The sequence below is a fragment of the Phoenix dactylifera genome, chromosome 15 (genome assembly GCF_051530095.1).
Source record: "Phoenix dactylifera cultivar Ajwa chromosome 15, Ajwa_hap1_PhDact_Kaust_v1.1, whole genome shotgun sequence".
In the NCBI taxonomy this organism is placed as follows: Eukaryota; Viridiplantae; Streptophyta; class Magnoliopsida; order Arecales; family Arecaceae; genus Phoenix; species Phoenix dactylifera.
The window spans coordinates 14,350,681-14,362,776 of record NC_143204.1 but is presented as its reverse complement, the minus strand read 5'-3'; the positions used below and the strand labels follow the sequence as shown (position 1 = coordinate 14,362,776).

Genomic DNA, 12,096 nt, shown 5'->3' with positions numbered 1-12,096 from the left:
ACTCAAAGCTGGATGATAGTCATCTATTAGTTAAGAGTTAGTTACTAGTTTAGTATTGGCCTTGGATTTTCTGCGGTGTGACTTTTGCATGGTAGAATTTTTGTACTATTGCAGATAGCCACCACATCATCCATCTAGAAAGTGGAGCTTTAAATATGACGGGGCACCATGAGTGTGATACACGGTATATGTGGTGATAAAGGAGAGCTGTCTATTTTCAAGATGAATGAGGTGATGGCTATCTACGATAGTATAAGACTTAGTATAAAAGTTGCACAGTAGAGAATCCGAACTCTTTACTGTTTAGGCCCAGAGGCTCCCACCTACAGGTAAGGTGCAATAAATCCAATGTGTAAAGTAAATGCCACCTGACCACGTAACCATTTTTGCAGCATTTTTGGCTATACTTCATCCCCCACCAATATCAACATAATTGCACCCTTAAAAGCACCTCCAAGGTAAGGGGCTTTGATGATCCCTTGTTATGGCTATTGGCTCTTCAGCTATGATAATTTGATAGTAACCATCATTACTCCAAGAACCTATGGACTCAATGGATGATGCTACAAGGCATCAATTTCTACACATTTATTTTTACATTGCTAGGATTTCATTTTTAAGGTCCCTGCAGTCCCACTTCTCTCTAAAGGTTGCTTTGCTTTAGTCAGCTGACAAGATTATCCGGAAACTAAAAGCCAGACAAAGCTGAGTTCACAGATTGTCAAAACCTCATCATTAAATGAATATATTGATCAAATGGATGACATTGGTAGAATTCTTTAAAGGGCCTGTTTGGAAGTCCTGATAAACTATTCCAGGAATATATCCATTCATGGCAACGCAGAGGAGAGGGTGGTTCTATATACACCCCCCCTATTGCTCAGGACACCCCCCAAAAATTAAAAAAAAATTAAATACTCTCTACACCCCCCCATTTGCTAAGGACACCCCTAAAAAATTAAAAATTCCTAAATTACCCCCCACCCTTCCCACCCCCTCACCTAAATTGCTCTCTACACCCCCCAAACCCCCCCCACCCCGCTCTTCCCCTCCAAAACACCCGCCGGCTTCTCCCTTCCGCCCAAAAAACCTCGCCTCAAGCACCTCCCCGGCCATCTCCCGAGCAACGAGCACCTCGCCGGCGGAGGAGGAGGGGGGAGGCGGAGGAGGAGGACAGGGAGGCGGGGGGAGGCGGAGGGGGAGGTGGGGGATGGGGAGGAGGAGGAAGGAGGACGGGGAGGTGGGGGAAGAGGAGTGAGAGGTGGCGGCGGAGGAGGAGGGGGGAGGCGGAGGAGGAGGACGGGGAGGTGGAGGGGGAGGTGGAGGGGGAGGACGGGGAGGTGGAGGGGAGGACGGAGAGGTGGAGGGGAGGAGGGGGGGGAGGTGGGGGATGGGGAGGAGGAGGAAGGAGGACGGGGAGGTGGGGGATGGGGAGGAGGAGGAAGCGGGCGCAGGGGGGAGGGGGGGAGGAAGACGAGGCGGAGGGGTGATGGGGGAGGCGGAGGAGGAGGAGGAGGAGGCGGAGGAGGAGGACGGGGAGGTGGGGGATGGGGGGGAGGAGGAGGAGGAGGGGGAGGGGTGATGGGGGAGGCGGAGGAGGAGGAGGAGGAGGCGGCAGTGAGGAGGAGGGGGAGGGGAGGAGGCGGCAGTGAGGCGGAGGAGGAGGAGGAGGCGGCGGCAGTGAGGAGGAAGGGGGGGTGTACTGAGAAAATTTCAAGGGCAATATGGTAATTACACTAAAGGTTAGTTTGGGTATTTTTTTTTTGGTTTTTGGGGGGTGTCCTTAGCAATAGGGGGGGTGTATATAGAACCACCCCAGAGGAGAGCAGTGGAGGATTACCCTTTCTTGGAAGGGTATATCCTAATACCCCTGAAGCCAAGGAAAGGGGTTCGCCCTCTTTCCCCCTCTTGGTGCCCAAACTAGCCCCAGAGTACCCAAGGGAATTGCGAACCCTTTCTTGGATTCAGGGATAAATGGTGCATCAGGCCTAGTTTGGGCTAAGGGGTTGCACCTAGATTTTGGCCACTGGTCGAAAATCTAGAGTTATGATCCCTAATTTGCAAGATTTCTGAATTGTAGAACTTCAGATGGGCCTCACAAACTTGGGGATCCTTCGTATGCTCCCATTTTAAAGTAAAAGTTTTAGTTGCTTTAGACTGCCAGGGAGTCTAATCATCAATGTGTACTTGTCTATTTTGTGCATAGCATTTTGGCGGAATTTCTGTGCCTTATGACTCGATTATAAATATCTCCACACTCTAGGATTTTAAGGATGAATGCAAATTTTATTAATGAAAAATTATTTTGATATCAGATACTTAGATTAGCATGTGTATGTATACATTTGATCAATACCTTTGTAATTCGACATTTGTGTTTTGAAATTTATTTCTTCATAAATTTATATAAAAATATATACGAGTTTAATTATGCATGAATATAATATAAATTTCAAAATATTAGTCTTGCATAGAAGACATATATATATATATATATATATATATATATATATATATATATGTGTGTGTGTGTGTGTGTGTGTGTGTGTGTGTGTGTGTATGTATGTTGGTGGGGCATAATATGATTTGAAATTATGATGAAAATATTTCTTTCCAAAAATTGATTGATCGGCCTATTATATTTGTGATCGCCCGATGGGCGTAATTATTTAAATTACCCATTAAAATTGTTTGAAAGAGACGTCAAAACCTTATTTGAAATATATTGAGAGCATTTGGTTTAGAACAAATATGATGATTGCTCTCTAGTTAGGATTTAGTTTCCAAGCTTCTAGTGGAGCGGTCACTAGTACTTTTAATTGATAGCATGATGTAGTTAGAAGCTTTCCTTTCAGATGTAGCTAGTTAGAGTGATTGCTAGCACATGTTATTTATGGTATATTTTTTCATGTGATTTAAGAACTAGTTATCTTTTATGGTATATTTTTTCATGTCAGTCAGTCGGAGCGAAATGTCGGCAAGTGCATATTAATAGCTTGCCATGGTGTTTAGGGCTAGTCTCTTTCGAACCTTGCCATGATATGGTCGTGGATATCGTCACGAGGACTAAGAGAGGACAAAAACTTCTTATTATTTTTACTTAAAACTTCGTAAAAGAGTTTTCTCCATGCTGAGTTACTTGTAAACTAGTTTTATTCTATACCATTGAAAAGTAATTACTGAACTGTTCAGATCTTTTAACAGGTTGTATATTTTACTGGATTACTTTCCATAGTAATTTATTTTGATACTGACATTATATATATATAATTCAACTAGAGATGTAGAAGTATTTACTGTGCTTTTAGCTCATTATTTCTTTTACACTTTTCAAATACCGAGTAATAGCTTGGAGGGACCGTGAGACTATGAGCAAGAGACCTTCTGTTTTAAATAAAATACTATATAGCCATCATTTATCGAGCCTAAAAATATATTGGATCTTGTATTGTAAATATTTATCATCTTAAATTTTTTTGAATACCTTAATTTCCTCAGATTGATACTATCTGAATCTTTTTTTTAACCTTGCATATGCTATATACGGGTCAAACTTTGTGCAGAGCATGCTTGCTTGTGCAAGTGAGAGGGGGATGACATTACCTTAAGACCATTAATCAGAATAACAAAAATTAAAACCTTAATTATTAGCAAGAACCGGAAATGAGAACTAATTCCCATTCTTCACCCCCAAGGGGAAAGAGAACCAGCTCTACTCCCTCCACCCGCTTCTCTCCTACTGGAGCTCAAGGGAGAGGAAGCTATTAGACAGCCCCGTGCCGGCCTTGAAAGTGATTTTCTCCGACGAGGGGTCATGGATGTATACATCTCGACGGCAGAGCCACAGCAGCAGCTCCTTTGTATCACCGTGTTTTCTCTTCATCTTGCGCTGCTCCATAAAGGTTGTTAACTCAAGAGCATAGGACTTCGTCTACTTGATCTTTTTAAACATATGCTCCTTCTAAAAAAATATAAAATATATAAATAAATCTACCTCATCCTATCAAATGAACCCAGGAGATTGGGATGAGGAGTGATTTCAACACACCTGCAAACCATATGAGCCCAGGAGAGGAGAGTAGATTGGAATGATGAAAAGCCAAGGGCAGATGACTTGGAGGTTGCTGAGGTTCCACAATGATTTGGAGCTCGACCTGGTCATGCGGAGATGAAGTCAACACGGTTGGAAGGGCCTTTCACGCTTTAAAGAGGAGAGAGTTATATGGGTTTTTTAATGGGAAGAGCAACGGGAGAAAATGGTCAGCATGGATGGGCTGGTTATAATATAGTTCTACAGCCACTTGAGAGCAGACTTGGCCACAATAAGAATCAAAGGAAGCTAGCGTACAACAATATCTTCCAATTTTAGAAGTGTTAGCCTATACGAAAACACAAATAAAGTATACAGAAAAAAATAAATTAGCAATAAAAACAGAAAAATTCTAGGTTCATCTGAGATTGAGCAAATAAGTTAGGGCAAGAGAGTTTTGGAGAGATAGAGAGTCCTAATACTAGAAGAATTTGATATATATGTTGAAACCTTATTCGACCTAAAATTTTAAAGTCGTTAGAATTTCATCTATATCTATCTTTCTTTCTCCCACTAATTTTTTATATGGTACTAAACCTCATGTATAATCCTTAACAATCTCTTTCCTCAGATTTATGCTGGCTTAACGACCTCTCAAGTTTGATCTACAACTCTCCCGTGCCCAATTACTACTATTAGTGCATCATGTATCACCACTCAAGCCCAATAGCCCATTCTTAAAGAGCCACAACTACCATTATATTTAGAGGTGCACGAGAGAGTGTACATATTTCTTAGCTAGGCATATCTATGGAGAGACAAATGAAGTGGCTGTTTGGATCGCCTCTTATATAGTAGAGCTCTTTGAAGAGTTTTTGTGGACCACAATGTCAGCTATCTTGGCTACACTCCATGATATTTTATTTTCTGATTTTTTTGGATATATTCATACTAAAAATGTGTATTCTATTTGCCTTATCAAAAAAAAAAAGAGAGCCACAACTACTTCTTATAAGCTCCATGCAAGATTTAAATTATTGTTCAAGTTCAAAATATGTTATAGCTCTAGTTCAAGAGTCACCCGCTCTCCAAGAGCCGCCTTTCATTGCATTCTTACGGGAGTTCATTATTCTAGAAATCATGTTCAAGCCTATGCTTCGAACCAACACGTCTTGTTCAATCGAGTCCACTTGCCATACCTTACTTAACAAAATTTTCTCCTCAGATTTTTTGCACAAGTAATTATACAAATGGTGCTCCCAACATTATTTTAGAAGACACAATAAATTATTGTCCTGTGACCAGATACAATGGTTAACCCCGTGGTCTTAACAGAATGAAGGCTAAATCATTTTAAAGGTATTGAAGTCAATGGTGCTCCCAGTGTTACTTTCCCTAAAAGTCAGAGCATTGGATTGTGGCCAAACACAACTGTTGACTAAATCATTTTAAACGGTCTATAGTCTCATCCAATTACTAGCTAGGAGTCGTCGGTTTTAGAAAGAGAATTTTGGCCAAGCGTGCTTGATCTATTTAAGCTCTGCCATGTACCAAAGATATAGAATACTCCTGGAAATTGGATTGTAAAGGATTTATTTGCCTTTCAGCCAAAGGAAATATCTGTTACCATTCATACTGCTTATGGCATTTCGTGGTAAAAATTGAAGTGCAACATAGATCAACAAGAATGTACATCTAAAGTGCTAATTATTGTACTCCAAACATAATGATGGATATAACTGATCCAAATGATCTTCACCTAGAAAAAAAAATAATTCAAATGATTTATTGAGAACACATATTATACCAGACCAATAATTGCAACCTTTATTTAAGACAAATATAACACTGTTTGAGACAAAAATAAAATAGAAAAGAACAGAAAATTAGCAACATTTAAAGAGATAGAGAGAACTCCTTATTTTTTATTTCCAGCTCAAAGATCACTGCAGGGAATCAAAGCTCTAAGCCCTCAGCTAACTTCCCTTTCTCAAACTACTCGAGCTCGAAGGCAGACACCGGGAAGCTATCAGACAGTCCGGTGCCGGTCTTGAAAGTGATCTTCTCCGACGAGGGGCCATCGATGTACACCTCCACAACAGAGAGCCACAGCAACAGCTCCTTCGTCTTCACCCCAGTTATCTTCTTCATCTTGCGCTGCTCCACGAAAGCCGTCACCTCGGTGGCATACGACACCGTCTGCTTGATCTTCTTGAAAGTGTGCTCTTTCTTCTTCTTCTGGACGAGCCACATGAACCCGGCCGCACGGTTGTAGCCAAACTCCTCGATGTCGACGAGGGGTAACAGACCCTTGGGGAGGCCGAGCTCTTCGAGCAATTCGATGGACTTCTTCTTGCAGATGTCGTCGCCGCGGTAGACCTCGGCGCCTTCACGGTGGCTCTCGACGGTCGGGGATGCCATCTTATTACTAGAAGGGATTGGAAGGGAAGTTTATGGAAGTGTTAGGAGGCCAAGGGTGGTGGTGACGGGGAGAAGAGTGAAGGAGGGAGTATTTATAGATGTGAAGGCGGTGAAGAGGTGGCGGAGTTTGGACGGGTGGGAAGGGAGGCTTTGACACTGGAGGGTGGTTTGGGCGGGGCCGCCCAAAGCGTGGATTGCTGCCAATCGCGTGTGGGCCCACAGGATGTGAGACTATTTAATGGATCGGTTAAGCGGCGAAAAAGAAGGGGTCAACACAGGGAGACAAGTCAACAAAGTCGGTATTGCAGCTTCCAGTCGTAGCCCAACAAGGATGAAAGTGGCTCAAATAGAATCGAATAGGATGTGTTTAGTTTCATATAATAACTATGCACTTGCTAGATTTTAGGCAATCATGCACGGTCATGATGATATTCCTAAGTACATTTTTATTTATTTATCCATAAGCTTTGGAGGTCAAATTACTAGAACACATGAGAATATGCAATGAAACTGAATATGGATGGAAACAGGTGAAAAGTATGAAGGCAGACATCTAGAAGATGAAATCGTATCGAGACAAAAGTGAACTCAAAGGAAAAAAAAGGTCTTACAACACATGCAAAACCTTTTTTTCATTTAGGATGGGTTTAGTTCGTGACCGGAATGAAAATTAAAATTAAAATAGTTTGGAATGAAAATCAGAATAGTCATCTCTCTCGATGTGTTTGGTTCGTAACCGAAATTATAATCAAAATTGGAATGAAATTTGAAATATTACGGAAGAATAGAGATTGGATTTTGAGAGATCGGAATATTTTCATTCTCTTTAGAATCGAAATAGAAATGAGATTTTCTTTAAACCAGACGGCTGAAATGAGAATCACTTATTTTAATTTTTATTTCAGAGTTCAACTTTTTTTCAACCAAATATATCTTATTTTAATAAAATACGAGGGGATAACTGAGATGAAGGCATCCATGGTAGGATCGGGGTTAAAGAGCCGAGTGTGAGGGACACCTCGTGGAAGCCAACAATTTGGATGGAAGGGTAAGATGCGGAGGATTCTTTCTGATCTATTCCTTGCAACTTGGGAAATGTCTTAGTATTAACAATGGAGTATTCTCAAAAGAATTTAATTAGACTAACATCCTCTATGGTGGCAATTGCAGGGGAGGCAGATGGAGAATTGTACATTAGCATTACCATTTTTTTTTAATAATAGAAAAAGGATATGAGGTCTCATTCTATTATCAAAAAAATTTCATTCATTACTGGTATGCCATGTGGCAGGAGAGTGATTGATGCCTTATACTACAAAGCCTTACGAAGCCGTTCAATTGTCTTGTACCACATTGTATGCCCTTGCTTCAGCAAGACGTTTTGATATAAAGGGTTGGGCCTCACAACATTACACTTCTTAACATAGTTACAACTTTGGTGAAATTGAACAATTTGGCTGCATGTAATATACCAAAAATCAAATAAAATAAAGAATATTTATCAAAAATTTGAAAAGGGTTTTAATATTGATATTGAAGAACTGAAAAAATAATATGATTAAATAATATAGATTTTTTGAAATATTATCTAAAAACAAGTATTGGAGAGACAAAAATAACAAATGATAGCAAAAAAAAAAAAAAAAACAAATCACCTTTAGCAATGATATCTAGTACCGCTAATTTCTTACACATAAAAAATTCTTAAATTAACTCAACAAAATTAATAGTTATAGATCAATTCATTTTCGAAAATAATTTGGAAAATCATTTCTAAACCAAGAGAAAAATTATGAATAATTAACAAAAATCAATAGTTAAGAGAGATTTGTAATTATGCTTTTGCAGTCTTTGTTTTTTAGGTTGCTAGAAAAGCCTCACTTATACATCCAAGGCTAGTGCCCACAGTTAGCTATGCGATTGACCTTTCCATGGATATTAGATACCTTCAAACTTCCCATAGCGGACAGCATAATATGAATATCGTGCAACTAAGCATTGCATCATTCGGATTTTCCTTTATTGATCCAACTAGTAGCAATAATTAAGTCAACTGCCACCCAAACTCTTCTATGCATCTTCTTGAACAAAAGTTCAAGATTTTAAGAACATATGAGTTACCTATAATTTTAGAGCACATAATCTATGCGACAACAAATAATTCATTATCATTGTCGGACATGGCCTAAGCATTGGCAAAATTTGTGTTTATTATGACTTTGTTTCTATTTCTATTTTTTTAATTATGACAAATAGTATCCAGTCATAGCCCCCCTGCTAAAGGATAGGTTGACCATAATGGTCATGGAACATTACATTAACCTTATCAAATTTCCAAAGCAAGATGAACAAAGTCTTTTCCATGCATTCTAACTCCCTGAAGGGGAGAAACAATATCTAACGAGCAATGTGGAAAAAATGATCATCAAACACCTGTCACAAAGTCAAAAACAAACAACTTCTAGATTCTCCTAAGGAGGTAAAGGTCATATAGGACTGACTCCCAGTTGTCTCAAATGTCAGAATATATGTTGATGCTAGGATAATTATGAAAAGGAACTCAAATCAGAAGCACTGCTCATGTTTGATGGTGTTCTTGAAGTAAACTGCAGAGTATGATTTCAGGTCGTACCTGTTTACCAAGCACGCCGGTCTCCATAAAATGCAAAGCATCCAAGGCGTTCTTTGCGTGGGACGACTTGTTCAGAAACTTTGTTCTTTTCTTCGCTTCTAAAGAACCTTCACGGATGCTACCTGACATCACCCTTAGTAGTTGGCCTAGAGTATGCAACTAGATTCTGTGACAACTTAAATTCCACAAACCTTATAAAATTATCTGGAATAATGGCCTAAGTTAGATGCCCCATTTCACTATGCCGAAGGAAGGAAATTGGATTTCGATTTATCTCATTGGCTACAATTCTCTCGCTTGTGTGAATCATAAGATTTGGATATTTTGATTAAGAAGATAACATGTGATAATTCTGTATTTGTCTATATTGCCAACTATCAAATGTTGAGAAGAAACAATTTTAATGCTTAAATATTTTTTTTTAAAAAAAATATCGAACTCGCTATGCAGGCACGTCTTCTCTACTTTTTTTTGGGTGGGAAACAACTTCTAATCTTCAAAAATCCACTCGCATCCTGGATATTAATTCAGGCTCGAATGATGGTATTGGTTGTTTACTGATTTGAACTTGTAATTGTCAATTATGAATTGATGAAGTAAAACCTACATAATACATTGCATGTCATATTGATGCAGTAGATCTTATTTACTTGCGATAAGAAAAATAGAAAATTTATATAAATGCAACTTTAAAAATGCTGAAGCGACTTTTTATAAACCATTTCAAATGATTGTGGAGATGGCACCTGAGGTAACACCTCTATTTGTTACCCTACAAGTCATTTTTTTGGCCCATTAAAATCTACCATCCATCCAAGTAATACAAACTTGCTAATTAAGAACTCATGTTGCAAACGGTTGCATGGTTGCTTATTAGGTAAATAAATTATCCGTTACAATGCAAAAAACACTGAAGTTCCGCACAAGTAACCAAATATGCAGATCCGAAGTACTCAAATAGCATTAGAATGAACCATAATATCATAACGAGACCATTAATTGAACTTTAATTTGATACAACAGCAAATATATATTAAGTGAAAAATAAGTCAGAAACTAAAATCTTGGCAATGTTCTCAATAGATCGAGAGAACTCCTGAATCCCATTCTCCAGCTCAAAGAGCTAGGAATTAAAATCCTAGTCCCTCCACCCTCTTTCCTCTCTCAAACTACTCGAGCTCGAAGGCAGACGCCGGGAAGCTATCAGACAGCCCGGTGCCGGTCTTGAAAGTGACCTTCTCCGACGAGGGGGCATCGATGTACACCTCCACAACAGAGAGCCACAGCAACAGCTCCTTCGTCTTCACCCCAGTTATCTTCTTCATCTTGCGCTGCTCCATGAAAGCCGTCACCTCGGTGGCATACGACACCGTCTGCTTGATCTTCTTGAAAGTGTGCTCCTTCTTCTTCTTCTGGATGAGCCACATGAACCCGGCCGCACGGTTGTAGCCAAACTCCTCGATGTCGACGAGGGGCAACAGACCCTTGGGGAGGCCGAGCTCTTCGAGCAATTCGATGGACTTCTTCTTGCAGATGTCGTCGCCGCGGTAGACCTCGGCGCCTTCACGGTAGCTCTCGATGGTCTGGGATGCCATCTTAATTATTTTAAGAAGGGATTGGAAGGGAAGTTTATGGAAGTGTTAGGAGGCCAAGAGTTGAGGTGATGGGGAGATGATTGAATGAGGGAGTATTTATAGATGCGAAGGTGGTGAAGAAGTGGAGGAGTGTTTTAACGGGTGGAAAGAGAGGCTTTGACACGGGAGGGGTTTCGGCAGGATAGGAGCGGCCTAAGCACGGTTGGTGGGCCTGCGGGATACGAGACAATTTAATGGCTCCGTTAAGGGGGGCGGAAAAGAAGGGGTCAGCGGAAGACGAGTCCACAAGGGCAGGAGGGAAGCTTCACCAGGTCTTGTTGTAGCTGGCCTCGGAGTCTTCACCAGGCGTAGAAGTCTACTCTTGCTCGAAGCAACTTATGCCTTTGGCTATAAGTTGGGCTTTGAATAACGGAGCAAATTAAGGAATCAGCTGCCGTCCCTCTGACTGAATCTTTCACAAAACCATCTGATACACGGTCTATTTCTGTGTACGATACATGACAAATCTTGTGGTCAATCATTGACGTTGTGAATATAGTAATAACAAGAAGAATAAATAGAAGGCATGCACATTTCGTGGAATAAGCTCCCTCGTTTCTTCCCTCTTGTATTATATAGTTAACAGTATACATAAAAAAAAAAAAGAAAAATAGATGAAAGGATCATTATGCACACTGCGATTACGTTGGTTCCAAATATAGCGTTCTGCTGACAGATTTGGAAGGAATGTGATCTAGAGAAACAAGCTTCTAGTAAAACAGTGCTATGTAAAACTTTCCTAGCATTCAAGCACTAGTGAGACTTTCTCCAGAAAAGCAAATTGAAGGTCATGCTCATCATGTCTAGTTTATTCTCTATTCTTTTGTATAACGTTGCTCATATAAACACCTTGTTATTTTTGCTTTCGATGTACTCTTCGTTCTGTAACTTCTACTTCTCATTTCTGTTAATAAATTCAGGAAAAGCCATAGTTTCTCCTTACCCCTCAAAAAAAAAAAAAGGATTATTCATTTGCATTTTCCCTGTGCTAGAACTTCTTGATATTAAATTGGCTTCTTGGCATATATGCCTCTCAAAACTTCAACGGGCATACCCTTGTAAATATGTGATTTGCATGATTGCTATTATATATATATATATAGAATAAATGCTTGTGCATTTAACTAATTGTTTGAATAATATTATAATTAGCTCCTTAATTTCTACTGAAATGACAGCAGTACCCCTTGGTTGGATGGCTAGATGAATTTTTAAAGGGCATACATGTCATTTTGTAAATAAGTAAGTTTAAACCATAGCTAAAAAAATGTAACCCTTGATTAGGTCAATGGTTACTACTGGTAGTTAATGCCCTTATGCACAAAAAAAGTCATATTTGAAAGTAACATTCAAGCAAAATAAACCATACATACACACAC

At 39.7% G+C, this 12,096-nt stretch overlaps 2 protein-coding genes across 2 annotated transcripts; both read right to left on the bottom strand.

Annotated features, from left to right (window-relative positions):
- Positions 1–5,831: 5,831 nt before the first annotated feature.
- On the bottom strand, positions 5,832–6,537 carry LOC103718577 (uncharacterized). The gene has a single exon (XM_008807466.6). It carries the CDS (start codon positions 6,449–6,451, stop codon positions 6,026–6,028), a length of 426 nt encoding a protein of 141 aa, XP_008805688.4. The 5' UTR covers positions 6,452–6,537; the 3' UTR covers positions 5,832–6,025.
- Positions 6,538–10,046: 3,509 nt separating this feature from the next.
- LOC103718576 (uncharacterized) lies at positions 10,047–10,764 on the bottom strand. Its single transcript, XM_008807465.5, has one exon. It carries the CDS (start codon positions 10,676–10,678, stop codon positions 10,253–10,255), a length of 426 nt encoding a protein of 141 aa, XP_008805687.1. The 5' UTR covers positions 10,679–10,764; the 3' UTR covers positions 10,047–10,252.
- Between the last annotated feature and the right edge of the window lie 1,332 nt (positions 10,765–12,096).